The 27,703-nt window shown below is 44.6% G+C and overlaps 1 protein-coding gene across 5 annotated transcripts in view; it reads right to left on the minus strand.

Moving 5' to 3' along the window:
• SCN8A (sodium voltage-gated channel alpha subunit 8) overlaps window positions 1-27,703 on the minus strand; it is a 346,005-nt gene that overhangs the window by 130,753 nt on the left and 187,549 nt on the right. For all 5 annotated transcript variants that reach the window (XM_077297856.1, XM_077297855.1, XM_077297858.1 and 2 more), the window contains exons 8-9: window positions 4,129-4,192; window positions 2,147-2,288 (exon numbers count right to left, since the gene is read on the minus strand). In XM_077297856.1, the coding sequence (XP_077153971.1) occupies window positions 2,147-2,288; window positions 4,129-4,192 (206 nt within the window). The remainder of the gene's footprint in view (window positions 1-2,146; window positions 2,289-4,128; window positions 4,193-27,703) is intronic.

Genomic DNA, 27,703 nt, shown 5'->3' on the forward strand with positions numbered 1-27,703 from the left:
GCAAAGAGGTGGTGCTGGAACAGCAGAGAGGTGATGCTGGAACAGCAGAGAGGTGATGCTGGAACAGCAGAGAGGTGGTGCTGGAACAGCAGAGAGGTGATGCTGGAACAGCAGTGAGGTGGTGCTGGAACAGCAGAGAGGTGGTGCTGGAACAGCAGAGAGGTGGTGCTGGAACAGCAGAGAGGTGATGCTGGAACAGCAAAGAGGTGGTGCTGGAACAGCAGAGAGGTGGTGCTGGAACAGCAGACAGGTGGTGCTGGAACAGCAGACAGGTGGTGCTGGAACAGCAAAGAGGTGGTGCTGGAACAGCAGAGAGGTGATGCTGGAACAGCAGAGAGGTGGTGCTGGAACATCAGACAGGTGGAGCTGGAACAACAGAGATGTGATGCTGGAACAGCAGAGAGGTGGTGCTGGAACAGCAGAGAGGTGATGCTGGAACAGCAGTGAGGTGGTGCTGGAACAGCAGAGAGGTGGTGCTGGAACAGCAGAGAGGTGGTGCTGGAACAGCAGACAGGTGGTGCTGGAACAGCAGACAGGTGGTGCTGGAACAGCAGAGAGGTGATGCTGGAACAGCAGAGAGGTGGTGCTGGAACAGCAGAGAGGTGATGCTGGAACAGCAAAGAGGTGGTGCTGGAACAGCAGAGAGGTGGTGCTGGAACAGCAGACAGGTGGTGCTGGAACAGCAGAGGTGATGGTGGAACAGCAGAGAGGTGGTGCTGGAACATCAGACAGGTGGAGCTGGAACAACAGAGAGGTGATGCTGGAACAGCAGAGAGGTGGTGCTGGAACAGCAGAGAGGTGATGCTGGAACAGCAGTGAGGTGGTGCTGGAACAGCAGAGAGGTGGTGCTGGAACAGCAGAGAGGTGGTGCTGGAACAGCAGACAGGTGGTGCTGGAACAGCAGACAGGTGGTGCTGGAACAGCAGAGAGGTGATGCTGGAACAGCAGAGAGGTGGTGCTGGAACAGCAGAGAGGTGATGCTGGAACAGCAAAGAGGTGGTGCTGGAACAGCAGACAGGTGATGCTGGAACAGCAGAGAGGTGGTGCTGGAACAGCAGAGAGGTGCTGCTGGAACAGCAGACAGGTGGTGCAGGAACATCAGACAGGTGGTGCTGGAACAGCAGAGAGGTGGTGCTGGAACTGCAAAGAGGTGGTGCTGGAACATCAGACAGGTGGTGCTGGAACAGCAGAGAGGTCATGCTGGAACAGCAAAGAGGTGGTGTTGGAACATCAGATAGGTGGTGCTGGAACAGCAGAGAGGTGATGCTGGAACAGCAGAGAGGTGGTGCTGGAACAGCAGAGCGGTGATGCTGGAACAGCAGAGAGGTGGTGCTGGAACAGCAGAGAGGTGGTGCTGGAACAGCAGAGAGGTGGGGCTGGAACAGCAGACAAGTGGTGCTGGAACATCAGACAGGTGGTGCTGGAACAGCAGAGAGCTGATGCTAGAACAGCAGAGAGGTGGTGCTGGAACAGCAGAAAGGTGATGCTGGAACAGCAAAGAGGTGGTGCTGGAACAGCAGAGAGGTGATGCTGGAACAGCAAAGAGGTGGTGCTGGAACAGCAGAGAGGTGATGCTGAAACAGCAGAGAGGTGGTGCTGGAACAGCAGAGAGGTGGTGCTGGAACAGCAGAGAGGTGATGCTGGAACAGCAGAGAGGGGATGCTAGAAAAGCTGAATTGTGGTGCTGGACAAGCAGAGAGATTGTGCTTAAACAGCAGAGAGGTGATACTGGAAAAAAGATGAGAGATGTACTGAAACAGTAGAAAGGCAGTCTGCAGCAGGAAAGTCAATGGTGTTGCATTGCAGCATTTGGTAACTAATAACTAATTTGTTATTTACAAAGTGGTCAAGCTTTTAGGTTATTTAAAATGAATGCCCCTTTACAAAGCCCCAGTACAATGATATACAATCTTTGCAATTGGCTGAGGCCCTGATGAGACATGTTAACATAGGCTAAATAGCCATTGGTTAACTTGTCCATGTTCTTATGTTACACTTAAAATAAAGCAAGTAAGCTGAAGTGCCTGTGTGTGAGCTGATATTTTCACATTTGGATTCTACAACGATGTGCAACGACTATTCAATATTTATAAAAACACCATGCACTAAATATTGTAAACCAAATGTAAACTTTTGGTTTGCTTACCAATTGGTACAAGTTTTCCCAAAAATCCTGAGTCATAAGGCGAAATAAGGCTAGAAAAGCCCAACTAAAAGTATCAAAGTTTGTGTAGCCGAAGTTTGGATTCCTCCCTGCTTTCATACATGTGTAACCTTCTGGACATTGCCTTGGGTGAGAAAAAAGAAATGGAAATAAAGTCAAAGCAACCTTTAGACTTAAGGTTCCTAATGTTTTTTTCTACTGATGTGACACAGATCAAGCCTCAAACACAAGATGTTACCAAAGAATGATCTGCTCTTTCAAAAAAGTAAGGAACGTATTGAAATGCTGCATAACGTAAGAGACAATGTGCTGACTGGAGACAGAGTATGTGACTTAATAATAGCACCTTGTGCTAAGTGTCTTGAAGAAAATCCACCTAAATACACAATGCAGTAAGGATGTCCACCGCAAGAAAACCACCAAATACAAGTGAATTTGATAACATGAGGTTTTGTCTTTGCTCAAGATTTCCTATTCAAGAGTCTAGAAAACATAGATGACAATCCTGCTAAGCTGTAATTGTGTCATTTCCTGATACATTTGGAAAACACAGAAAATTATTAGTGATGAGCGAGTATACTCATTGCTTGGGTTTTCCAGAGCACACTCGGGTGATCTCCGAGTATTTAAGACTGCTCGGAGATTTAGTTTTCCTTGCCATAGCTACATGATTTGCGACTACTAGACAGCTTGATTACATGTGGGGATTCCCTAGCAACCAGGCAACCCCCACATGTACTCAGGCTGGCTACTAGCAGTAAATCATTCAGCTGGGTCAAGAAAAACTAAATCTCCGAGCAGTCACAAATACTCAGAGACGACCCGGGCGTGCTCTGGAAAACCCGAGCAACGAGTACACTCGCTCATCACTAAAAATAATCTTTAAAGGGGTTCTCTGCTTGGACTATTACTACTTGTTATAAGGGTACATTGACAATAAGTTGATCACATAGGGAATCTAGGTATTTTTCAATGCCCCACATATAATGCAGGATAGGACAGGACATAGATGGATTTTGTAACCTCTCTCCCCCCAAGAACTCAGGAACTTGAGCCCCTTTATTAATTCATGAATCTCTGATAGGGTACATGAAAATGGGATTTCTAAGCTAGACATTAATTAGATAGTTATCATAATGTACAGGCAATACAAAATGAATGGCTTATTTTTTGTGACTATTAACTTTGACAATATGTGGCCTTTATGCATTAAAGGGAACCTGTCACCAGGTTTGGCCAATACGAGTTATGGCCTCCGCCTTTCAGGGTTGATATACAGATTTCTATAATGCTGTAGATAAGCCCCTGTTCCGACCTGCAAGAGAAGAAAAACAACTTTTATTATACTCACCTGGAGGGTGGTCCGGTTCAAAGGGTGTCGCAGGTCCTGGTCCGGCGCCTCTCATCTTCTTGCGATGTCGTCCTCCTGCTTGTTTCATGTGGATGTCACATCTGTGCGCCATCCACGTGGACTCCTCGGCATCGCGCTCCCGCGCAGGCGTACTTATCTGCCCTGTTGAGGGCAGAGAAAAGTACTGTAGTGCGCAGGCAGGAATTTGCTCTGCCCTCAACAGGGCAGATAAGTACGCCTGCGCGGGAGCGCGACACTGGGGAGCCCGTGAAGCAAGAAGATGTGAGGCACCGGACCAGGACCTGCGACACACATTGGACCGGACTGCCCTGCAGGTAAGTATAATAAAAGTTATTTTTCTTCTCTTGCAGATCGGATCGGGGTCTTATCTACTGCATTATAGAATGCTGTAAATAAGCCCTGAAAGGTGATGGCCGTAACTTGTATCGGCCAAACCTGGTGACAGGTTCCCTTTAAAGGCTGAAACAAAATTACTTACAAACCGGAGAAAATCATGAATTAATGTTTTTGTTTTGCAAAATGGCATTTTACATATACTCTCCAATAAGACAAAATACACTTCTTTTTACATCAGTCAGGCCAGGCGTCTTACCCCGCATCTGTGCCATTCCCACATAGTATTGGATCTACGGCTCCATGCAGTTTATAATAGTTTGCTGAAAAATAAATTAGGAGGGTAAAAAGGAAGAAAACAATAGAAAAAAATCAATGATAGAATACAATGTGTCACTCACAAAGTCAAATGTATATTTAATATGGACAAGAACAATTTCAATCTGACACATACATCAAGAAACGGATATTACAGTATATTTTGTAAATGTGCTCTATAAACATCTGACTCGAGCTTTTCACAAGGCTCTGCTCACATCTGCTTTAGGCAATTCTGCTTTTCTAGGGAAAGAGAAACTGAGTTGATGAGGAGGATGCATCAGATACAAGATGCATGCAAACAGCACCAGAAGGACCCTATTAACTATAATGTGGACCATATCAATTTTGTGTTGATGTCCAAATGGCCTTCCCTAAATCTTATGTCTTAAAAACTTCATGGAGCTATGGGGCCTATTTCTTGTTCTTTCAAAGACAAGTCCAGCAATACCTTTACATGGCCAGTCCATTCCTCCATTACTGAGGCACATATCAATAGTTTAGGGTGTGAAATCCTCTTGACAGATTCCCTTTAACCCCTTTCTGCCATCAGACGTACTATTCCGTCCATGTGACCTGGGCCTTAATTCCCATGGACGGAACAGTACGTCATTATCGATCAGCCGCACACACGGGGAATGTGCGGCCGATCGCGGACGGGTGTCAGCTGACACCCGCCACTAAATGCCAGGAGGGGTCACGGACGGCTCCCGGCACTTTAACCCCAAGAATGCTGTGATCGAACACGATCGCAGCATTCCGGAGCCGGCACAGGAGCTGACAGCCATTCCGTTCTTCCCGAGTCTCTTCGCATGGCTGCCCAATGGTATAAAATTCTGTGACACATCTATGGTGTCAAAATGATCATTGCACTCCTAGATGAATTCATTGAGAGGTGTAATTCGTAAAATGGGGTCACTTATGGGGTTTCTGCTGTTTTGGCACATCAGGAGCTCTCCAAACACGACAGGACGCCCGCAGACCACTCCATCAAAGTCTGCATTCCAAAACGTCACTACTTCCCTTCCGAGCCCCAACATGTGCCCACACAATAGTTCTCTCCCACATATGGGGTATCAGCGTACTCAGGACAAATTGGACAACATCTTTTGGGGGCCAATTTCTCCTGTTACCCTTGAGAAAATAAAAAAATTAGGGAATTAAAAGATCATGTTTGTAGAAAAAATATGATTTTTTTATTTTCACGCCCAGGCGTTATAAACTTTAGTGAAACACCTCGGGGTTCTCACCACACATCCAGATAAGTTTCTTGGGGGGTCTAGTTTCCAAAATGGGGTCACTTGTGGGGTTTTCCACTGTTTAGGCACATCAGGGGCTCTCCGAATGCGATGTGTCGTCCGATCTTAATTCCATCCAATTTTGCGCTGAAAAATTCAAACGGCACTCTTTCCCTTCCGAGCTTTGCCATGCACCCAAACAGTGGTTTACTCCCACATATGGAGTATCAGCGTACTCAGGACAAATTGCACAACAACTTTTTGGGTCTACTTTCTCCTGTTACCCTTGGGAAAATAAAAAATTGGGGGTGAAAAGATCATTTTTATGATTTTTTATTTTTACAGCTCAACGTTATAAACGTCTGTGAAGCACTTGGGGGTTCAAAGTGCTCACCACACATCTAGATAAGTTCCTTAGGGGGTCTAGTCTCCAAATGGTGTCACTTGTGGGGGGTTTCCACTGTTTAGGCACATCAGGGGCTCTCTTAATGCGACATGGCATCCGATCTTAATTCCAGCCAATTTTGCGTTGAAAAAGTCAAACGCACTCCTTCCCTTCCGAGCTCTGCCGTGCGCCCAAACAGTGGTTTAGCCCCACATAAGGGGTATCAACGTACTCAGGACAAACTGTACAACAACTTTTGGGGTCCATTTTCTCCTGGTACCCTTGATAAAAAAAATTGGATCTGAAGTAAATTTTTTGTGAAAAAAAAGTTAAATGTTCCTTTTTTTTTTTAAACATTCCAAAAATCCCTATGACGCACCTGAAGAGTTAATAAACTTTTTGAACGTGGTTTTCAGCACCTTGAGGGGTGTAGTTTTTAGAATGGTGTTACTTTTGTGTATTTTCTATCATATAGACCCCTCAAAGTGACTTCAAATGTGATGTGGTCCCTAAAAAAAAATGGTGTTGTAACAATAAATAATCGCTGGTCAAATTTTAACCTTTATAACTTCCTAACAAAAAAAAAATTTGGTTCCAAAATTGTGCTGATGTAAAGTAGACATGTGGGAAATGTTACTTATTAAGTATTTTGTGTGACACATCTCTGTCATTTAAGAGCATGAAAATTCAAAGTTTGAAAATTGCGAAATTTTCACCAAATTTCTGTTTTTTTCACAATTAAATGCAAGTAATGTCAAAGAAATTTTACCACTACCATAAAGTACAATATATCACAAGAAAAGTCAGAATCACCAGGATCCATGGAAGTATATCAGAGTTATTACCTCATAAAGGGACAGTGGTCAGTGTAAAAATTGGCCTGGTCATTAACATGCAAACCACCCTTGGGGTTAAAAATAGTGGTGTTTTAAGATCTTGGAATTTTTCAATGTGATAGCTCTTACACTGTGTTCCAAATTATTATGCACATAGAGTTTAGGAGTGATAAGTTAGATTTTTTTTGTTTGTCTTTTAAACTCATTGATGGTGATGTGTGTCAGGGCTCTTTATATCACTGAAAGCAATTGCAGATACCTGTGCAAATTAGTTTGGCAGGTGTGTCCAAATAAAGGCAAGACTACTTAAGAAGGCTGTTCCACATTATTAAGCAGCCTACATTTTTGGCCAAAATGAGAAAGAAAAAGGATGTGTCGGCTGCTGAGAAGCAACAAATTGTGGAGTATTTAGGTCAAGGCATGACTACAATCAACATTGCCAAGACACTTCATCGTGATCATCGCACAATCAAGAAGTATGTAGCTGATTCCCAGCACACACGTGTGCGTGCTGATAAGGAAAAATTGAGGACTCTTTCCAACAGGCAATTGCGTAAGGTTAAAAGAGCAGCTGCAAAAATGCCTTGTCATAGCAGCAGACAAGTTTTTGAAGCTGCTGGTGCCTCCAACATCCCCAGAACAACAAGATGCAGGGTCCTTCAGAGGTTTGCAGCTGTGCGTAAGCCATCCTGTCGACCACCTCTATCCACTGCAACAAGCAGAAACAGCTCCAGTGGGCCAAACGATACATGAAGACTGACTTCCAAACTGTTTTGTTCACCGATGAGTGCCGTGCAACGCTCGATGGTCCAGATGGATGGAGTGGAGGATGGAGACCCCATGAAAACACGGCTAGGGCACCAACAAGGAGGAGGTGGAGTAATGTTTTGGGCTGGAATCATGGGAAGAGAGATTGTCGGCCCCTTTATGATCCCTGAAGGGGTAAAGATGAACTCCATAATCTATGTGGAGTTTCTAAAACAACACTTCCTGCCATGGTTCAAGAGGAAGAACCGTGCTTTCCGCAGCAAGATAATTTTCATGCATGATAATGCACCGTCTCATGCTGCAAAAAACACATCTGCATCTCTGGCTGCTATGGGCATAAAAGAGGACAAACTTATGGTGTGGGAAGTAAATAACTTGGCACTCAACTTGTGTATAGTGATGATTTTAAGAATTAAATATTTATTACTTGGATAGCAGTCCAGCATAAACGTTTCGGTCAAAACAATGAGACCTTCCTCAGTAGACTGCATTACAAAAGCATAACAAAACAATAATAAGTACATAAAGAACAATAATAAAGTAATTTAACAAAAGAGATCAAAAAAAGGAAAATCTCACAATAATTTTGTGATATGTGTCGGGTTGGAGGGCAGGAGAGATAGGGGGAGGGTAAAGTAGTATTTTTACATACCCGACTGCTTGTCTGATGTAGAGGGTCACAAGGTATAGGCTGGGTCCTATATATTAGTTGTAAATGGACCTCTTTAAAGAAAAAAGATTTCCCTAAAGTAATAAGATAGTAATTGTATAATAAAGTACGTAATATACAGGTGAGGGATATGAATGGTGTACTGACCAGGTAAGTTGGGTGTGAACGTATAGTTCTCCAAATTTGTGGTAAGGATGGTAGCTGAAACACAACATATAGTCATGTAGGAGGAGCTAGTAGCAGTAGGGAGAATTAGCCTGCAGAAAAGGTGCCTACAGAAAAAACTGTGGAGATTCTCACCTAAGGTAGCCAAAATAGGTACATACACCGTAGTATTAAAGAAAAGGATAATCTCCAATGTGTTGGCTGTAATAAAAGATATATATAAGGCTGTAATCATAACCATGAGAATAAATGGCTCTATATATGAGTAAACTAGGTATCTTACCACGTAACAATGTGTTCCTCACCATAAAGTATAGGTATCGTATATACTGGCAATTGGTTGCTCGTGTAATGGCACACAAATCTAAGATAAAAATAGTGTCATAGTCATATGTGTGGTATTAAGTAAACACATGGATCCCCACAGGGAGCGTCTATCAAAAGGGGGGTATAAATGAAATACGGCTCACCTATTGCTTAAGGTCTCCTTGAGAGTCCTATCAAAATAGGTGCCACTGTGGCCCCGACTCCTGCAATATGGCAGAGTGTTATTAGTAATTGATGTAAGTAGCGGGGAAGAAAGGCAGAACTTACCAATATGTCATGGAAAGATGATGTGTATCAACGCGGTGTCCGCCGCTGGTTGAGTGCACAAGAGCCAGTATGTCAGGTTTAAATAGTGGCAGGGCGGGATCATGGACGCCGCCGAACCGGAAGTGTGCATCGTGTCATGACGTACCCTGTCAGTAAGTAAGAGTCCGCCCTGTGGCATTAGGATCTCATAGTCTGGACGGTCACCTGACCGCCGCTGTTGGGGGATCATGGGAAATGTAGTGCGGTGATACATCGTAACCGGAAGTGCGTCACCCTTACAGTAGAGCACCTTCAGGGAGCTATTGCTTCCAGTAAAGAAACCATTAAAAACATTGAGGCACAATTATCCTCCTCCAGCACAGCTGAAGAGTTGGATACCCTGAAAACCAAGATCAAAACAGTCACTGACCAGCATAGATGGGACACGGAGAATAGGAAGAGGATTAAGTTCCAAAGAGACTCAGATGACTACGACAACGATCGAGTCTATCGTTGGCAGGATAGATCCACATTTCGGTCTAATACTAATAGGTCAGATTACCACTCCTCTAACGACCCTTCTACTTCAGGTTCTGAAACGGACAGACGTGAGAACTTCAGTGGACCCAGCAATTTTTTAGGCCAGAGAAGACGACGACAGCAAAGAAGAAGAGGACCCGCAGGAGCCAACGAAAGAAAAGACACGGACTTCTACAGAGTGACCCGGTCTCAGGTAAATCACCATTGGTCATAAATATATCATCAAGGACTCTCAGTATCGCTGAACACAACGTGTTGCAAAAGGGTCTTTCCTTCTGCCCGTCATACAAATTTGACACGTTTAATATGGACATAGACTTACATCGTTTTTGCCGCCGTTTGAGATTGCTTGTTCATTTTGAGTCCCCTGAGACTATGCCTATTTCTTCCTCTGATACTAATGGTCCTCTGATCTCTTCACAAAGCCTAGGTCTCCGTACCAAGAGTACGTATAGACCTCCTAAAGACTCCCATGCTGTAGAGACCTTCATTGGTTTCCTTGAACAATCCTTCTCGAAACTTCGTCAGGACATTGAGGCACTTAAGTTGCATACTTCCCCCAACCTCAATGCCCTTGACTTTCAAGCCCTACAATCATTGCGAAGTGACAAAGACATCATCATCAAGCCAGCCGATAAAGGCGGGGCTATTGTTGTCATGAACAGGTCAGACTACATAAAAGAAGTCTACCGACAACTTAATGACGATACTGTCTATCAGCCACTAACAACCGACCCCTCTACTGCAATCAGAGACCACATCAGGGATACTCTCGTCCCCTATGTGGATAAGGGTGTCATTGATGACAAAACACGGGAGTACCTGACTAAAAACCATCCCATCATACCGGTATTTTATATACTGCCCAAGGTACACAAAAACCTTGAACACCCTCCAGGCCGCCCCATTGTGGCCTCTACTGAGTCCATACTCTCCCCACTTGCTATTTTCTTGGAAAAGAACCTCACTCCGCTAATCCGCACGCTACCTTCCTTTCTTTTTGACAAAGGTGACTCCTTACACCAACTACAGGGACTAGACTCCCTTCCAGAAGACCTTCTACTAGTCTCCCTAGACGTGAAAGATCTTTATACTTCAATCCCGCACTCACAAGGGATCTCTAGTGTTATACATCTACTCACTAGCTCACAACATAATCCTGACGTCATTAATCTTTGCATTGACCTTCTGACTATAGTTCTGACAAAAATTTTTTTCATGTTTGAAGACCATTTCTTCCTCCAGACAAAAGGCACCGCTATGGGGTATGCAAACAGTTACATGGCCCTGTTTGAGGAGGAAATCGTATACCCTGATCCTCTATTCCAGGCCTACTGTCCATTTTGGAAACGCTACATAGATTACGTTTTTTGTCTATGGACTGGCACACCCCAAACTTTGGATCTTTTCTTTAACACTCTAAATACGGCCTGGCCAGGACTTACCTTCACTATAACCAGCAGTACAGAAAAAGTCAGCTTTCTTATGGGTAAATATATTTTTATTAAAGAGAAGAGAATTTTACAAGAAAAACAGTAGTTGAAAACTACGACAATGATCAAAGTACTTTTTCTTATAATATACAATTCGAGAAGAGTAACACAAAAAACACTCGTTCACAAACCTTGCATAAATCTTACATAAAAGAAAAAAATAAATAAAAATTAGAGGGAGTAAACCCTCTAGAATGACTACGGTAACTTTAACATATAAGCAATAACTCCTTGCCCCCGCAACAGGCGAGGACTTTCATTACCGTGAATAAAAGAAAGCATACCTAAAATCAGTTCGCCCATGTCCCCTAGAGCGAGACATGCACGCAAATAGTATCATTATATAAGTAACTGGTAAATCATGGTACAGACCTATCACACGGAGCAGGTGGAAGGTGAACAGCTCACCCAGGGGGGAGATAGAAAGAGGAGGAAATAGAGGGGGGAGCCCAAGTAGGTGGGGCTCAAGAAAAGAAATATAAAATGAGAACACGAAAAGAAGAGTAGCTTAGTAATCGACTGTAGAATAGACAGGTGTATTCAGGTAAACAGGTCAGGGAAATGAGCAGAATCTTTAAATAGAATCCATTCAGTCCAGATACCTAAAAAGGAGACCCTTGTCTGTGAAAGGTCTGCATCAATTTCCTCCATCCTAAAGATGGTTTCAAATTCTGAAAACCACTCCACAACATCGGGGGGAACCGGGTCTCGCCATCGGCGGGGGATCACCGTCCTAGCAGCCGCTAGGCAAAATTTAAGGATGTCCTTTTTTTGGGATCCCACCGAACCGGGAATCATGGAGAGCAATGCAATCCCCGGAGTACCGGTGATGTGCTTGCCTGTGATCAAACCATAATTTCGGAACACTTGGTCCCAGAATGTTCTAATCAAGGGGCAGCCCCACCAGATATGCAAAAGGGAGCCAATGCCATTTCCACACCTCCAGCAGCAGTTTGAAATTGAGGGTGAAAATTTGTGTAACCTGTCAGGTGTGAGGTACCACCTATATTGCAGTTTATACCCCTTCTCCGAGGCCTCACTGGAACTCGGGAGTTTATGGTTCATCAGGAAGCAACGCTCCCATTCCTCATCCGACAAAGTCCGCCCTAAATCCTTCTCCCAAGCAGACTGGAAATAGAGCCTTGCGTCAGAGTCAGGTGTTGAAAAAATTGAGTAGAGGGAAGAGATTCCCCTGCTCGGGGCTTCTCCACCGGCAAACAACAGTTCCAAGGGAGAGAGTCTACAGTTCGAACCCCTTGGCAAATTCAAAGAGGCCAGGAAGGACCGGACCTGCAAGTACTCCCACCAAAGAAGTTTAGTGGAGGGAGATTGGGTTTGGAGGGAACAGAGGGTGGGAATCTCACCACGCTGTAATATATCACCAACCCTTATGTCATCCTCGTATTTCCATCCCATGAAGGCTTTCCTGTGAATGCCCGGAGGAAATGCCGGGTTGCAAAAAATAGGTGTAAGAAGGCTGGCCCCAGGAGGAGCGGACCCCTTCACACCACTGCAGTGCCATGCCCTCATAGCCTCTGAGGTTAAGAAGGAAAATCTCCCCCGTTGAAGAGCATATTGCTTTGGGATCCACTGAAGATAATGAAGAGGCAAATCGGACCATTCTTGTTCCAACTCTACCCATTTTTTAAATTTAATTTTATATTTCCAGTCCAAGAGGCGAACTAATAATGCCGCCCTGCAATAGTTTCGGAGGTTGGGTAGACCCACCCCACCAAACTGGCGTGGCCTAGATAAAACCTTGTAACTCACCCTCGGTGTTTTCCCCTTCCAGATAAAACGGGAAATCAAGGACTGAATTTTAATAAAAAACGATTTATGTGGCCAAATGGGAATCGCCTGAAAGATATAAAGAAATCTCGGCAGGATATCCATCTTAACCACCTGAATCCTACCGAGCCACGACAGCCTCAATGGGCCATAAGACTCCAGAAGGGATCCCACCCTGTTCAAAATGACCTGATGGTTCAAAGAAAATAATTGAAGAGTATCCGAGGTGAGGTTCACCCCGAGATATGAAATCTGATCCTGTTGCCATCTAAAGGGGAAGGCCCGCTTCAAGGAAGCCACCACGGAAGAAGATAGAGAAATGTTTAGGACCTCAGTTTTGGAGTAATTAATCTTGAAGTTACTTAAATCCCCGAAGGATTCAAACTCCTTCATAAGCACTGGAAAAGAGACGACTGGGTTAGAGACGAAGAGGAGGATGTCGTCGGCAAATAGGGCCGTTTTATGGTTAGAGTTTCCAACCTGAATCCCTGAGATACTGTCATTAACTCGGATAGCCTTAGCCAAATGCTCAATAACTAAAACATATAATAGGGGCGACAACGGGCAGCCTTGTCTAGTACCGTTCTGAATATAAAAACGATCGGACAAAGATCCATTGACTCTAACACGAGCTGAGGGTTTTGAATATAATGACATAATTTTCCCCAGGAAATTGGATTGTAAGCCAATATGGGTCAGAGTCTCCCGTAGAAAGTCCCAATGGACTCTATCAAAGGCCTTTTCCGCGTCAATCGACAGAAGACAAAGAGGGGACTTTTGCATCTTGGTCCTCTCAATAAGGAGAAGAGACCTGATAATGCTGTCCGGCGCCTCCCGGCCCTTGACAAAGCCCACCTGATCAAGGTCGATAATAGATGGGAGAAGTCCTGACAATCTGTCAGCCAATACCTTGGCAAATAATTTTACATTGACGTTGATCAGGGAGATTGGCCTATAACTCCCGGCCAGCAGGGGATCTTTATTAGGCTTTGGCAGAACAGAAATATGAGCCTCTAGGGACTGGGGGGTAAAGCTATTCTCCTCAGAAATCGCATTAAAGGTGAGTACCATTTGGGGAAGCAAGTCAGATAGAAGGGATTTATAGAATAAGGGAGTGAACCCATCCGGCCCAGGACATTTAGAGGTGGACGTGGATTTAACAGCTTCTGACAGCTCCTCAGGGGTTACGTCCTTTTCCAGGACCGCCAAATCCGCCTCAGGGAGGGACGGGACCTTGATCCTATTCATATAAGATTTAATTTTATTTTTCAACGTGGTGGGATCCAAGTCAGCGAACCTGCCCCTAATGTTGTACAGGGATTTATAGAACTTTTGAAAGACCTCCAGGATCTCCTCATTACTATGGACCAGTTGGCCCTTATCATTTTTGAGTGATGAGATAAGGGTGGGACCCGATCTGGGATGAAGCAGTCGTGCTAGAGGGCGCCCACAAACATTAGCTCTTTTGTAGAAAAACCCTTTAGTTCTTTCCTTGTCACCCATAAACCGTCTATCCAGCAGGCCTTTAAGTTCAAGCCTTTTTGTAGTGAGCTCGACCAAAGTATCAGAGGACCTCGAATTCTTATGCCTGCTTTCCAGGGTCTGAATTTGTGACAGCAAAGCGTCTATTTCCTCAGTCTGAAGTTTTTTGATTCTAGCCCCATGTTTGATTAAGGTGCCTCTCATGATGCACTTCAGTGCTTCCCATTTAATTGCCTGAGGTGTGGGATCTGACGCATGAGTATGGGCGAACGCTGCAATGTCAGATTTCAAATCACTCAAACAGGTGGTGTCTCGTAAAAGGTTGCCATTCAATTTCCATGAGAATTTTTTCATAGCCAGCCCGGGTATCTCCAAGGATAGAAAAATGGGGCAATGATCCGATTGAACCATATTACCAATCTTGGCATCAGGCCTCCAAGATAAGACCCCCCTGCTGACCAGAAAAAGGTCAATTCTGCTGTAGGAGTTATGTGGAGTAGAATAAAAAGTATAATCCTTACCTCTAGGATTGAGGATTCTCCAAACATCTATCAGATGTAGTTTAAGTAAGAATTTTTGTAGGGCTCTCACCTTTCTCGATGTGACCTCCCCCCGACCAGAGGAGGTATCTAATTTGGGATCAAAGACAAAGTTAAAATCACCACCTATCACAACCTGGCCCTCCGCAAATGAAGACAGTTTCAACAATAGAGACTTGCAGACCTTAGGCTGTTCCCGCTTCGGGAGATACCAGTTAACTAGGGTCAGGATCCGTTCAGCAACTTTAACTTTCATAAAAATATAGCGTCCCCCTTCATCTATGACCTTGTCTATCAATATGATATTTAAATTCTTACAAAAGGCTATTGGGACACCTTTTGTCCTCGATTCGGGGTTGGAACTATGGGACCATCTATCATAAAGTTTACCCCCGACAACTGGTATCCGGTCAGCTCTAAAATGAGTTTCTTGAAGAAAAAGTATCTGAACCCCTAGCTTGTGCATATCTGAAAGTACGTGGCTTCGTTTTTGGGGAGTATTGAATCCCCGTACATTTAGGGAACCAAATTTTAAGGAACCCATTTTTCAATAGAACGTCGAGTACCCAACCGTTAGGCCCCAAAAAGGGGTTATCCTGCCACCTGAGAGATGAGAGCAGAAAACAAGACACAGCAAATTAGAAGAAAAAGAAGAGAAAAAGAGTAGGCAAATATAGAAGAAAAAAGGAATGTAGCAGTAAATTGTACCCCTGGGGGAGCTGAAAATTAAAAACTCTGACTTAAGATATGGGGTATAGTCGTTTCACGAATATCACGGTTTGGACCAACCGTATAACCCCTTAACGGGTCGTGTCCTTTCCACTGAAGAAAGGAAGAAAGTCAAAACAATATATAACAAAATAAATCATATACCGACGGATTCGATAAACAATATAGCTGTATAACACACCATGTTCCCCGGCGAACTTCCCTGAGACAAAAAAATACACAAAATTACCCAGTACAACCGAACTACCAGAGGGGGAGGGAAAGGGAGAAGAAAAAAAAAGGGGGGGGGAAGGGGTAATCAAAGGAGAGGAGAGGGAGGGGGAAAAATAAGAAGGGGGAAGGAACAGAATGGAATAGTGGAGAGGGAAGGGAAAATGACCAAGGGAAAAGAGCAAAGCATATATCAACAACACGGCCATCACTGCCTAAAGCTAGACCAAAGACCTAAGGGTCTACAACTGACTGAACCAAAAATACTGGACGCTTGCATATCAGCCGTCTTCAGATACATCATTACAGTTCTGTCCTCTACCACGAGATCTAGTGCGGCCTCTTCCATGGTTGCGACGCGCCTTCTTTCGGCGCTGTGGCATAGGGCCCATATCCTGACCAACGGGATAAGGCCAGTCAGGGAATTGTAGGCCCGGATCCTTGAGGTTCAGAAGGGAGAGAAATGAACGATGCTCCCTGGGGTGAGATAATGACACCATCTGGGTTCCCCGCCGAACCTGAAGGCGGAACGGATATCCCCAAGAATAGGGGATCTGGCTCTGGCGAAGGAGGTTAAGTAGAGGTCGCAGAGCTCTCCTCTTTTGGAGGGTTCTCCGTGACAGATCCGAGAGGAACTGTAATTGGCAATCTTGGAAACGGATCTCCTGGGTCTTTCTGGAACAGTTGAGGATTTCTTCCTTCACTTGGTACCTATGAAAACGACAAATCACGTCTCTAGGCAGACCTCCATCCTCAGGGGGAGGACCCAGCGACCTATGAGCTCTGTCAAATTCAATACCCAACTCTGGGGCAGTGTTCCTAACGGAATTGAACAAAGCTTGAAGAGTCGCAGTTAGGTCACTGGCTTGGACTGATTCCGGTAGACCCCTCACTCTCAGATTTTGCCTTCTCTCCCGATTCTCCAAGTCCTCCATATGGTCTAGAAAGCTCTCAAAGGTGGACGTCTGGGCTGACAGTTTATCCTCAAGGGCTAGGATCTTGCTGGAGAGATTTTTCACAGTAGTGTCAGTAAGTGTGACTCTGCCCGCTAGAGCTGAGACGTCCCCTCTCAGGGCCATTGTTTCAGCTTTAAAGGAGTTCTCCACCCTGGAAATAAAGCCCTCAAGTTCCTCTTTAGTTGGAACGTTGCTAATACGGGCCTTAAAAGCTTCCCACATGTCTGGGTCAGGGCTATCTTGTGGCCACATATTTGGTAAAATAGGGGAACCACTGGGGCCTCCACTGATGGTCGGCTCCACTCGTCGCTCACCCCCTGTAGCTTCTGTGGGGTGATTTAGTAGAGGGGGGAGATAACCTGCTCCACAGCCCGGTTTCTGAATAGAGAGTTGTTGAAGCACCCCCTCTGCAGGTGTAAGTGGCCGAGGTGACAGGCTAGGAGGCAGCTGAGTCTCCTGCAGCACAGGCCACTCAGTTTGGGAGGGGTAGAGATCAGCTCTCTGTGTCCAGGACCTCAACGCTTCTCCCTCTGTTTGTACAGTCTCATGATCCGAGCCCCCACCATCCTCCCTCTCCCCTGCGGTACCTTCATCTGAGACCCCCTGCAGGGGGGCCTCCAGGGGCCTCTCCTGAGTAAACAGTCTGGTGACAGATGCTCTGGAAACCTCAGTGCAGGCCTGCAGTGTCTCCTTCTCTCTCTGTTTGTTTTTTGCCTCATGTGTAGTGCTGCAGGGCTTGGGGGAGGGATCAGTCATCTTAGGATCAGTGCAGCTCCAAGGCCCCTTCCCAGAGCTTCTTAAAAAGCGAGATATACTTGCAGAGAACTCCACAGGGGGTCCAGAAGGGGTGTTGGGGCGTGCAGGCTTCCGTTTAGCAGGCATAGACTCCGGTAAAGTCAGTTTCTGGGCTGTTGCAGGGCTTTATTCGGCCGGGGAAGTAGGAGCTCAGGGACTAGCAGCCTTCCTCCATTATGGCCAGGACACGCCCCCCAAAGTCAGCTTTCTTGACACCTTAGTCATAAAAGATGGACTAGGGATTCTCAAAACCGACCTTTACACGAAACCAACCGACAGGAATAGTCTCTTACATTTCCAAAGTTTACATCCTTTTGCCACAAAAAAGTCGATCCCCCGATCGCAATTTAAAAGGATACAGAGGATAGTTACCGAACCCAATCTCCTTAAAATTAGGACTGATGAAATGTACACCAAATTCAGGGAACGGGGCTACCCACCCAATTTATTGACTGAGGCCATTAATCCACCTACCACAGCACGTCCAGTATCCAATAAAAGAGTTCCTTTCGTTCATGTATATCATCCGTATGTACACGTGTTACATCATACTATCAGGCGACACTGGAATATATTACGAACTGCTCATCCATCCATTCCCGAATTTCAGGAGCATTTCCTACCGTGTTATAAACGCCCCTCTAATATCCGTGATTCTCTAGTTAAAGCCGACTCTGGAGTAAAGAGGGACACTACACAACGCTTCCTTAATCAACCCAAAAATGGCACATTTCCGTGCCTACAGTGCAACCAGTGTAATAACGTGATTCGGGGGGACTATATCTATCATCCTCACTCTGGCAAAAGATATAAAACAAAATGCTACTCTACCTGTGACTCGTCCTTTGTAGTGTATGCTATCAAATGCCCGTGCGGTCTTTTGTATATTGGGGAGGCAACACAGCCAATTAGGTCCCGCATTTCCAAACACAAATCGACCATCCGTTGCCGGAATCTATTATTGCCACTCCCAAGCCATTTCATCTCTATAGGTCATACTATATCACAACTTAGGTTCCAGGTCCTGGAACATATTCCGGTACCTAGACGGGGGGGGGGGGGGGGGGGGGGGCAATAGGATCCACCTCCTGAAAAAAAGGGAGGCATTCTGGATTCACGAGTTGCAGACCCTGGCCTCAAGGGGCTTAAACAGGGACTATGATCCCTTAGCCTTTACATAGACATTATGATAATGTCGCAGCTATTCAAATGCTATTTATGACTCTGTAACTCTCTTCTGGTGATTCTGTTATTTATGGTCATAGATTTGATGTTGTATACTAATATACCTGTCTCTCTTTACAGAGTCGTCTCTATTGATTTATCATCATGCAAGTCACCTCCTGATCCCTCCCCACCTTTGGACTCTCCCATCCTCTGTTCCCTACCCGACTGCATATTGGTTTCCCCATATCTATGCAATACGTTGTCACAATTATTCATTATGTTGGTTAAAATTGTTTTCTCCACAGTACAACACATATCCACGTCCCCACACACCGTTCTATCTACTTGATCATGTGACCGCTCTCTTGTAGCCAATCACCATGACTACAATACCCATTACACATAAACAGGAAGTTCGCGTCAGGCCCAGTGACGCACTTCCGGTTACGATGTATCACCGCACTACATTTCCCATGATCCCCCAACCGCGGCGGTCAGGTGACCGTCCAGACTATGAGATCCTAATGCCACAGGGCGGACTCTTACTTACTGACAGGGTACTGTTATGACCCCAATGGCAGAGGGTCTCAGGAATAAATACCAAGTCTGCAAACACAAAAAACCAGCTCATAGGGCAGTGGTAACTGGGCTGACCATATATCTAATCCTAGCACCACAAATAGAAGTAGCCGGGGAACGTGCCTACGTTGGTTCTAGACGTCTCGCGCCAGCCGGAGAACTAACTAACCCTAGAAGGGAAAAGAAAGACCTTTCTTGCCTCCAGAGAAAAGACCCCAAAAGTTGGATACAAGCCCCCAACAAATAATAACGGTGAGGTAAGAGGAAAAGACAAACATAAGAATGAGCTAGGTATTTAGCAAAGAGAGGCCCACTAGCTAATAGCAGAATATAGTAAGATGACTTATATGGTCAGCAAAAACCCTATTAAAATATCCACGCTGGATATTCAAGAACCCCCGAACCGTCTAACGGCCGGGGGGAGAACACCAGCCCCCTAGAGCTTCCAGCAAGGTCAGAAATCACATTTAGTATAAGCTGGACAAAAATAGTAGCAAAGCAAGTAACTCAAAAAACAAAGAAGCAAGACTTAGCTTAATTTTGCAAGAGCCAGGACCAGCAGACAGGAGCAACAGAAGGATCTGATTACAACGATGCCAGGCACTGGACTAAGGATCCAGGAAGTTAATATAGCGACACCCCTGGACTAACGACCCAGGTGAGTGCCAAACAGAAAAAAGACAATCCCAGAGTCATACCACTAGTGACCACAAGAGGGAGCCAAAAAGTCTAATTCACAACAGTACCCCCCCCTTAAGGAGGGGTCACCGAACCCTCACCAAGACCACCAGGGCGATCAGGATGAGCAGCGTGAAAGGCACGAACTAAATCGGCCGCATGCACATCAGAGGCAACCACCCAGGAATTATCCTCCTGACCATAGCCCTTCCACTTGACCAGATACTGAAGCCTCCGCCTGGAGAGACGAGAATCCAAGATCTTCTCCACCACGTACTCCAACTCGCCCTCAACCAACACCGGAGCAGGAGGCTCAACAGAAGGAACCACAGGTACAACGTACCGCCGCAACAAAGACCTATGGAACACGTTGTGAATGGCAAACGACACAGGAAGATCCAAGCGAAAGGACACAGGATTAAGGATTTCCAATATCTTGTAAGGACCGATGAAGCGAGGCTTAAATTTAGGAGAGGAGACCTTCATAGGAACAAATCGAGAAGACAGCCATACCAAATCCCCAACACGAAGTCGGGGACCCACACCGCGGCGGCGGTTGGCAAAACGCTGAGCCTTCTCTTGTGACAACTTTAAGTTGTCCACCACATGATTCCAGATCTGCTGCAACCTATCCACCACAGAATCCACCCCAGGACAGTCAGAAGGCTCCACATGTCCCGAGGAAAAACGAGGATGGAAACCAGAGTTGCAGAAAAATGGCGAAACCAATGTAGCGGAACTAGCCCGATTATTAAGGGCAAACTCAGCCAACGGCAAGAAGGTCACCCAATCATCCTGATCCGCAGAAACAAAACACCTCAAATAAGCCTCCAGAGTCTGATTAGTTCGCTCCGTTTGTCCATTAGTCTGAGGATGAAAGGCAGACGAAAACGACAACTCAATGCCCATCCTAGCACAAAATGATCGCCAGAACCTGGAAACAAACTGGGATCCTCTGTCAGACACAATATTCTCAGGAATGCCGTGTAAACGAACCACATTCTGAAAGAACACAGGGACCAGATCGGAAGAGGAAGGCAGCTTAGGCAAAGGTACCAAATGGACCATCTTAGAAAAGCGATCACATACCACCCAGATGACAGACATGCCCTGAGACACCGGGAGATATGAAATGAAATCCATGGAAATGTGTGTCCAAGGCCTCTTCGGGACAGGCAAGGGCAAGAGCAACCCGCTGGCACGCGAACAGCAAGGCTTAGCTCGAGCACAAGTCCCACAGGACTGCACAAACGACCGCACATCCCGTGACAAGGAAGGCCACCAAAAGGACCTAGCCACCAGATCTCTGGTGCCAAAAATTCCCGGATGCCCTGCCAACACCGAGGAATGAACTTCGGAAATGACTCTGCTGGTCCACTTATCAGGAACAAACAGTCTGTCAGGTGGACAAGAGTCAGGTCTACCAGCCTGAAATCTCTGCAACACACGTCGCAAATCCGGAGAAATGGCTGACAAGATAACTCCCTCTTTAAGAATACCAACTGGTTCTGCGACTCCCGGAGAGTCAGGCACAAAGCTCCTTGAAAGAGCATCAGCCTTCACATTCTTTGAACCTGGTAAATACGAGACCACAAAGTCAAAACGGGAGAAAAACAATGACCAGCGGGCCTGTCTAGGATTCAGGCGTTTAGCAGACTCGAGATACATCAAATTTTTGTGATCAGTCAAGACCACCACACGATGCTTAGCACCCTCGAGCCAATGACGCCACTCCTCAAATGCCCACTTCATGGCCAACAACTCCCGATTGCCAACATCATAATTCCGCTCAGCAGGCGAAAACTTCGAGAAAAAGGCACAAGGTCTCATCACAGAGCAACCAGGGCCTCTCTGCGACAAAACGGCCCCTGCCCCAATCTCAGAAGCATCCACTTCAACCTGAAAGGGAAGTGAGACATCAGGCTGGCACAAAACAGGCGCCGAAGTAAACCGGCGCTTCAACTCCTGGAAAGCCTCCACGGCTGCAGGAGCCCAGTTAGCAACATCAGAACCTTTCTTGGTCATATCCGTCAAAGGTTTAGCAATGCTAGAAAAATTAGCAATAAAACGACGGTAGAAGTTAGCAAAACCCAAGAACTTCTGAAGACTCTTAACTGACGTGGGTTGAGTCCAATCATGAATAGCACGGACCTTGACTGGGTCCATCTCCACCGCAGAAGGGGAAAAAATAAACCCCAAAAAGGGAACCTTCTGTACTCCAAAGAGACACTTTGAGCCCTTAACAAATAAAGCATTCTCACGCAAAACCTGAAACACCATCCTGACCTGCTCTACATGCGAGTCCCAGTCATCAGAAAAAAACAGAATATCATCCAGATAAACGATCATAAATTTATCCAGATACTTCCGGAAAATATCATGCATAAAGGACTGAAACACTGAAGGAGCATTAGAGAGCCCAAAAGGCATCACCAAGTACTCAAAATGACCTTCGGGCGTATTAAACGCGGTTTTCCATTCATCTCCTCGCTTAATGCGCACAAGGTTGTACGCACCACGAAGATCTATCTTGGTGAACCACTTGGCACCTTTAATTCGGGCAAACAAGTCTGACAACAGAGGCAAAGGATACTGAAATTTAACAGTGATTTTATTCAAAAGCCGATAGTCAATACAAGGTCTCAACGATCCGTCCTTCTTGGCCACAAAAAAAAATCCCGCACCAAGAGGGGAAGAGGAAGGACGGATATGCCCCTTCTCCAGAGATTCCTTGATATACGAACGCATTGCGGTATGCTCAGGTACAGACAGATTAAATAGTCTTCCCTTAGGAAATTTGCTACCTGGAATCAAGTCTATGGCACAGTCACAGTCCCTATGAGGAGGCAGAACACTGGACCTGGACTCGCTGAACACATCCTGATAATCAGACAAATACTCAGGAACTTCCGAAGGAGTAGAGGAAGCAATAGACACCGGCGGGGAATCACCATGAATACCCTGACAGCCCCAACTTGACACAGACATTGCCTTCCAATCCAAGACTGGATTATGAGTCTGTAACCATGGCAACCCCAAAACGACCAAATCATGCATTTTATGCAGAACAAGAAAACGAATCACCTCCCGATGTTCAGGAGTCATGCACATGGTTACCTGTGTCCAAAACTGCGGTTTATTTTCCGCCAATGGCGTAGCATCAATACCCCTCAGAGGGATAGGATTAACCAACGGCTCAAGAACAAAACCACAGCGCTTGGCAAATGACAGATCCATAAGACTCAGGGCAGCACCTGAATCCACAAACGCCATAACGGTAAGAGGACAATGAGCAAATTAAAGTCACAGACAAAATAAATTTAGGTTGCAAATTACCAATGGCGACAGGACTAACAACCCTTGTTAGGCGTTTAGAGCATGCTGATATAACATGTGTAGAATCACCACAGTAAAAACACAACCCATTCTGACGTCTATGATTTTTCCACTCATTTCTGGTCTGAATTCTATCACATTGCATCAAATCAGGTGTTTGTTTAGACAACACCACCAGAGGATTAGCGGTTTTGCGCTCCCGCAAACGCCGGTCAATTTGAATAGCCAGCGCCATGGAATCATTCAGACTTGTAGGAATGGAGAAACCCACCATCACATTCTTAATGGCTTCAGAAAGGCCATTTCTGAAGTTTGCGGCCAGAGCACACTCATTCCACTGAGTAAGCACGGACCATTTCCGAAATTTTTGGCAATACACTTCAGCTTCATCCTGGCCCTGAGAAATAGCCAGCAAGGCTTTTTCTGCCTGAACCTCAAGATTGGGTTCCTCGTAAAGCAATCCGAGCGCCAGAAAAAACGCATCAATATTTGCCAATGCCGGATCTCCTGGCGCTAGCGAGAAGGCCCAATCCTGAGGGTCGCCCCGTAAAAAAGAGATAACAATTTTAACTTGCTGAACTGAGTCTCCAGATGAACGGGGTCTCAGAGATAGAAACAATTTACAATTATCCCTGAAATTCCTAAACTTAAATCGGTCTCCAGAAAACAGTTCAGGAATAGGTATTTTAGGTTCAGACATAGGACTACTGGTAACACAATCTTGTATGCTTTGCAGACGAGCAGCAAGCTGGTCCACACTTGTAATCAAGGTCTGGACATTCATGTCTGCAGCAAGCTCAAGCCACTCAGAGGTAAAGGGGAGGAAGAGAGGAAAAAAAAAAATTCAGAATTTCCTTTCTTATATCCCACTTCTGCAATGCATTAAACATTCAATGTTGGCCTGGCATACTGTTATGACCCCAATGGCAGAGGGTCTCAGGAATAAATACCAAGTCTGCAAACACAAAAAACCAGCTCATAGGGCAGTGGTAACTGGGCTGACCATATATCTAATCCTAGCACCACAAATAGAAGTAGCCGGGGAACGTGCCTACGTTGGTTCTAGACGTCTCGCGCCAGCCGGAGAACTAACTAACCCTAGAAGGGAAAAGAAAGACCTTTCTTGCCTCCAGAGAAAAGACCCCAAAAGTTGGATACAAGCCCCCAACAAATAATAACGGTGAGGTAAGAGGAAAAGACAAACATAAGAATGAGCTAGGTATTTAGCAAAGAGAGGCCCACTAGCTAATAGCAGAATATAGTAAGATGACTTATATGGTCAGCAAAAACCCTATTAAAATATCCACGCTGGATATTCAAGAACCCCCGAACCGTCTAACGGCCGGGGGGAGAACACCAGCCCCCTAGAGCTTCCAGCAAGGTCAGAAATCACATTTAGTATAAGCTGGACAAAAATAGTAGCAAAGCAAGTAACTCAAAAAACAAAGAAGCAAGACTTAGCTTAATTTTGCAAGAGCCAGGACCAGCAGACAGGAGCAACAGAAGGATCTGATTACAACGATGCCAGGCACTGGACTAAGGATCCAGGAAGTTAATATAGCGACACCCCTGGACTAACGACCCAGGTGAGTGCCAAACAGAAAAAAGACAATCCCAGAGTCATACCACTAGTGACCACAAGAGGGAGCCAAAAAGTCTAATTCACAACAGGGTACGTCATGACACGATGCACACTTCCGGTTCGGCGGCGTCCATGATCCCGCCCTGCCACTATTTAAACCTGACATACTGGCTCTTGTGCACTCAACCAGCGACGGACACCGCGTTGATACACATCATCTTTCCATGACATATTGGTAAGTTCTGCCTTTCTTCCCCGCTACTTACATCAATTACTAATAACACTCTGCCATATTGCAGGAGCCGGGGCCACAGTGGCACCTATTTTGATAGGACTCTCAAGGAGACCTTAAGCAATAGGTGAGCCGTATTTCATTTATACCCCCCTTTTGATAGACGCTCCCTGTGGGGATCCATGTGTTTACTTAATACCACACATATGACTATGACACTATTTTTATCTTAGATTTGTGTGCCATTACACGAGCAACCAATTGCCAGTATACCTATACTTTATGGTGAGGAACACATTGTTACGTTGTAAGATACCTAGTTTACTCATATATAGAGCCATTTATTCTCATGGTTATGATTACAGCCTTATATATATCTTTTATTACAGCCAACACATTGGAAATTATCCTTTTCTTTAATACTACGGTGTATGTACCTATTTTGGCTACCTTAGGTGAGAATCTCCACAGTTTTTTCTGTAGGCACCTTTTCTGCAGGCTAATTCTCCCTACTGCTACTAGCTCCTCCTACATGACTATATGTTGTGTTTCAGCTACCATCCTTACCACAAATTTGGAGAACTATACGTTCACACCCAACTTACCTGGTCAGTACACCATTCATATCCCTCACCTGTATATTACATACTTTATTATACAATTACTATCTTATTACTTTAGGGAAATCTTTTTTCTTTAAAGAGGTCCATTTACAACTAATATATAGGACCCAGCCTATACCTTGTGACCCTCTACATCAGACAAGCAGTCGGGTATGTAAAAATACTACTTTACCCTCCCCCTATCTCTCCTGCCCTCCAACCCGACACATATCACAAAATTATTGTGAGATTTTCCTTTTTTTGATCTCTTTTGTTAAATTACTTTATTATTGTTCTTTATGTACTTATTATTGTTTTGTTATACTTTTGTAATGCAGTCTACTGAGGAAGGTCTCATTGTTTTGACCGAAACGTTTATGCTGGACTGCTATCCCAGTAATAAATATTTAATTCTTAAAATCATCACTATACACAAGTTGAGTGCCAAGTTATTTACTTCCTATATGTTTACTGGTGTGGGCAACCTATCTTGAGCACTGACACAGCTGTGCCACGATATACTTCACTAAACTTATGGTGTGGCCACCATCTTCCCCTGACCTCAACACCATTGAGAACCTCTGGAGCATCATCAAAAGGAGTGTCTATGATGGCGGGAGGCAGTTCACATCTAAGCAACAACTCTGGGAGGGTATTCTGTCCACATGCAAAACAATTGAAGCAGAAACCATCCAAAAACTGACAAATTCAATGGACTAGAGAGTTCAGAAGCTTCTTTTGAACAAGGGGTCCTATGTACAAATGTAACATCACTTAGAATAAAGTTTTCACTTGAAAACTGTTTGATTTCATTTTGTAATAAGCTGATAATGCTTATAACTTCACAATTGACCATTTTTTTGTTCAAAATTAAAAAAAAAGTTTGAAAACTCTGCTGTGCATAATAATTTGGAACATGCATTTTGAGTGTTTATTTTTTTTTAAAAGATACTGGTTTCATAGGCAGTTTTTTCCAAAACATTGCAATTATACTAGAATAGTAGATGACTGGAAAATAACAATGACTGCAATTCAGATAGGTAATTTAGAGAAAATATGAGGAAATATTATTTGCATAATAATTTGGAACACAGTGTATATGTTATATCTATGATATCTGAGAGCATTCTGAGTTTTCAATTCAGTACTTTAGTTGGACCTACACTACTCTTATATTTTTTTTATCTACCCTGACAATGAATTACTTGAATGCTTAGTTGACCAATTACTTGCCAGGGTCGTAACTTGAAGCTTGTGGTACCCAAGAAACCTCCAATAGAGCCTCCATCACTGGTCTTTAATAGTGTTGGTCTTCTCATATGTACCAAAGAGACCTTTTGGGACCACGTAGGTTCCAGGGCCCAGAACTGCAATACAACTCCTGCACTTACTAGTGTTATTCCTATGCTAATTGCTAATTATACTGTTCATCCTTTAAATATACAGTATGTCTTTGCAGGGGATTTGGATCAGAAAAAGATCTAATTACTATAAAGAAATACAGGGAGACCTCTTTGAGAGGATCATATATCACAAAAGATGGCCAGCATGCATAATACATGGAGGAAATAATAATTTGTCACAGGAAATGTGTTCCAGAAAAGAATGATGTGGTCTCCTTAAAGATGTGGTCGTTTTGAGACATTTCACTGTTTTCAGAGAATTATACACACATCATTTTAAAATGTAATTATCATCTCATGAAAAAGGTGGAGATTCACTTTAAATGGGTTCTCTGTGAATAGAAACAAAAATAAAAATAAATAAATATGCAAAGGAAATTACATTATAAATAAATTCCTATAAACCATGAATTAGTAAATCATATTCATTTTGCTTAAGATACAGTCACAATGCTACCAAAATGGTTGTAATCTTGTTACTAAGACATAAACCTCTCCTAGAATATTAATAGTACAGGTGCCTGTGAGCATGTCCAGTAGGACGCTCAGCTGCTGTGTCCTGGAGATATCTTATACCATGTACTATCAAACTATCTCCAGGAACTATCTCCAGCCACTTAGCATCCAGAAAGACAGGATGTACAGTAGTGTGAAGAGGCTCTTCTCACCTCAGCAACTATGGTATCTCCAGTAGTAGATCAGATAGACAAGGTGGATAGCAGTGTGAGCACTCTCTTCTTACTTCAGGAACCCTGGTATCTCCATTAGTA

This window comes from Ranitomeya variabilis, chromosome 3 (assembly GCF_051348905.1).
Source record: "Ranitomeya variabilis isolate aRanVar5 chromosome 3, aRanVar5.hap1, whole genome shotgun sequence".
NCBI classification, from domain to species: domain Eukaryota; kingdom Metazoa; phylum Chordata; class Amphibia; order Anura; family Dendrobatidae; genus Ranitomeya; species Ranitomeya variabilis.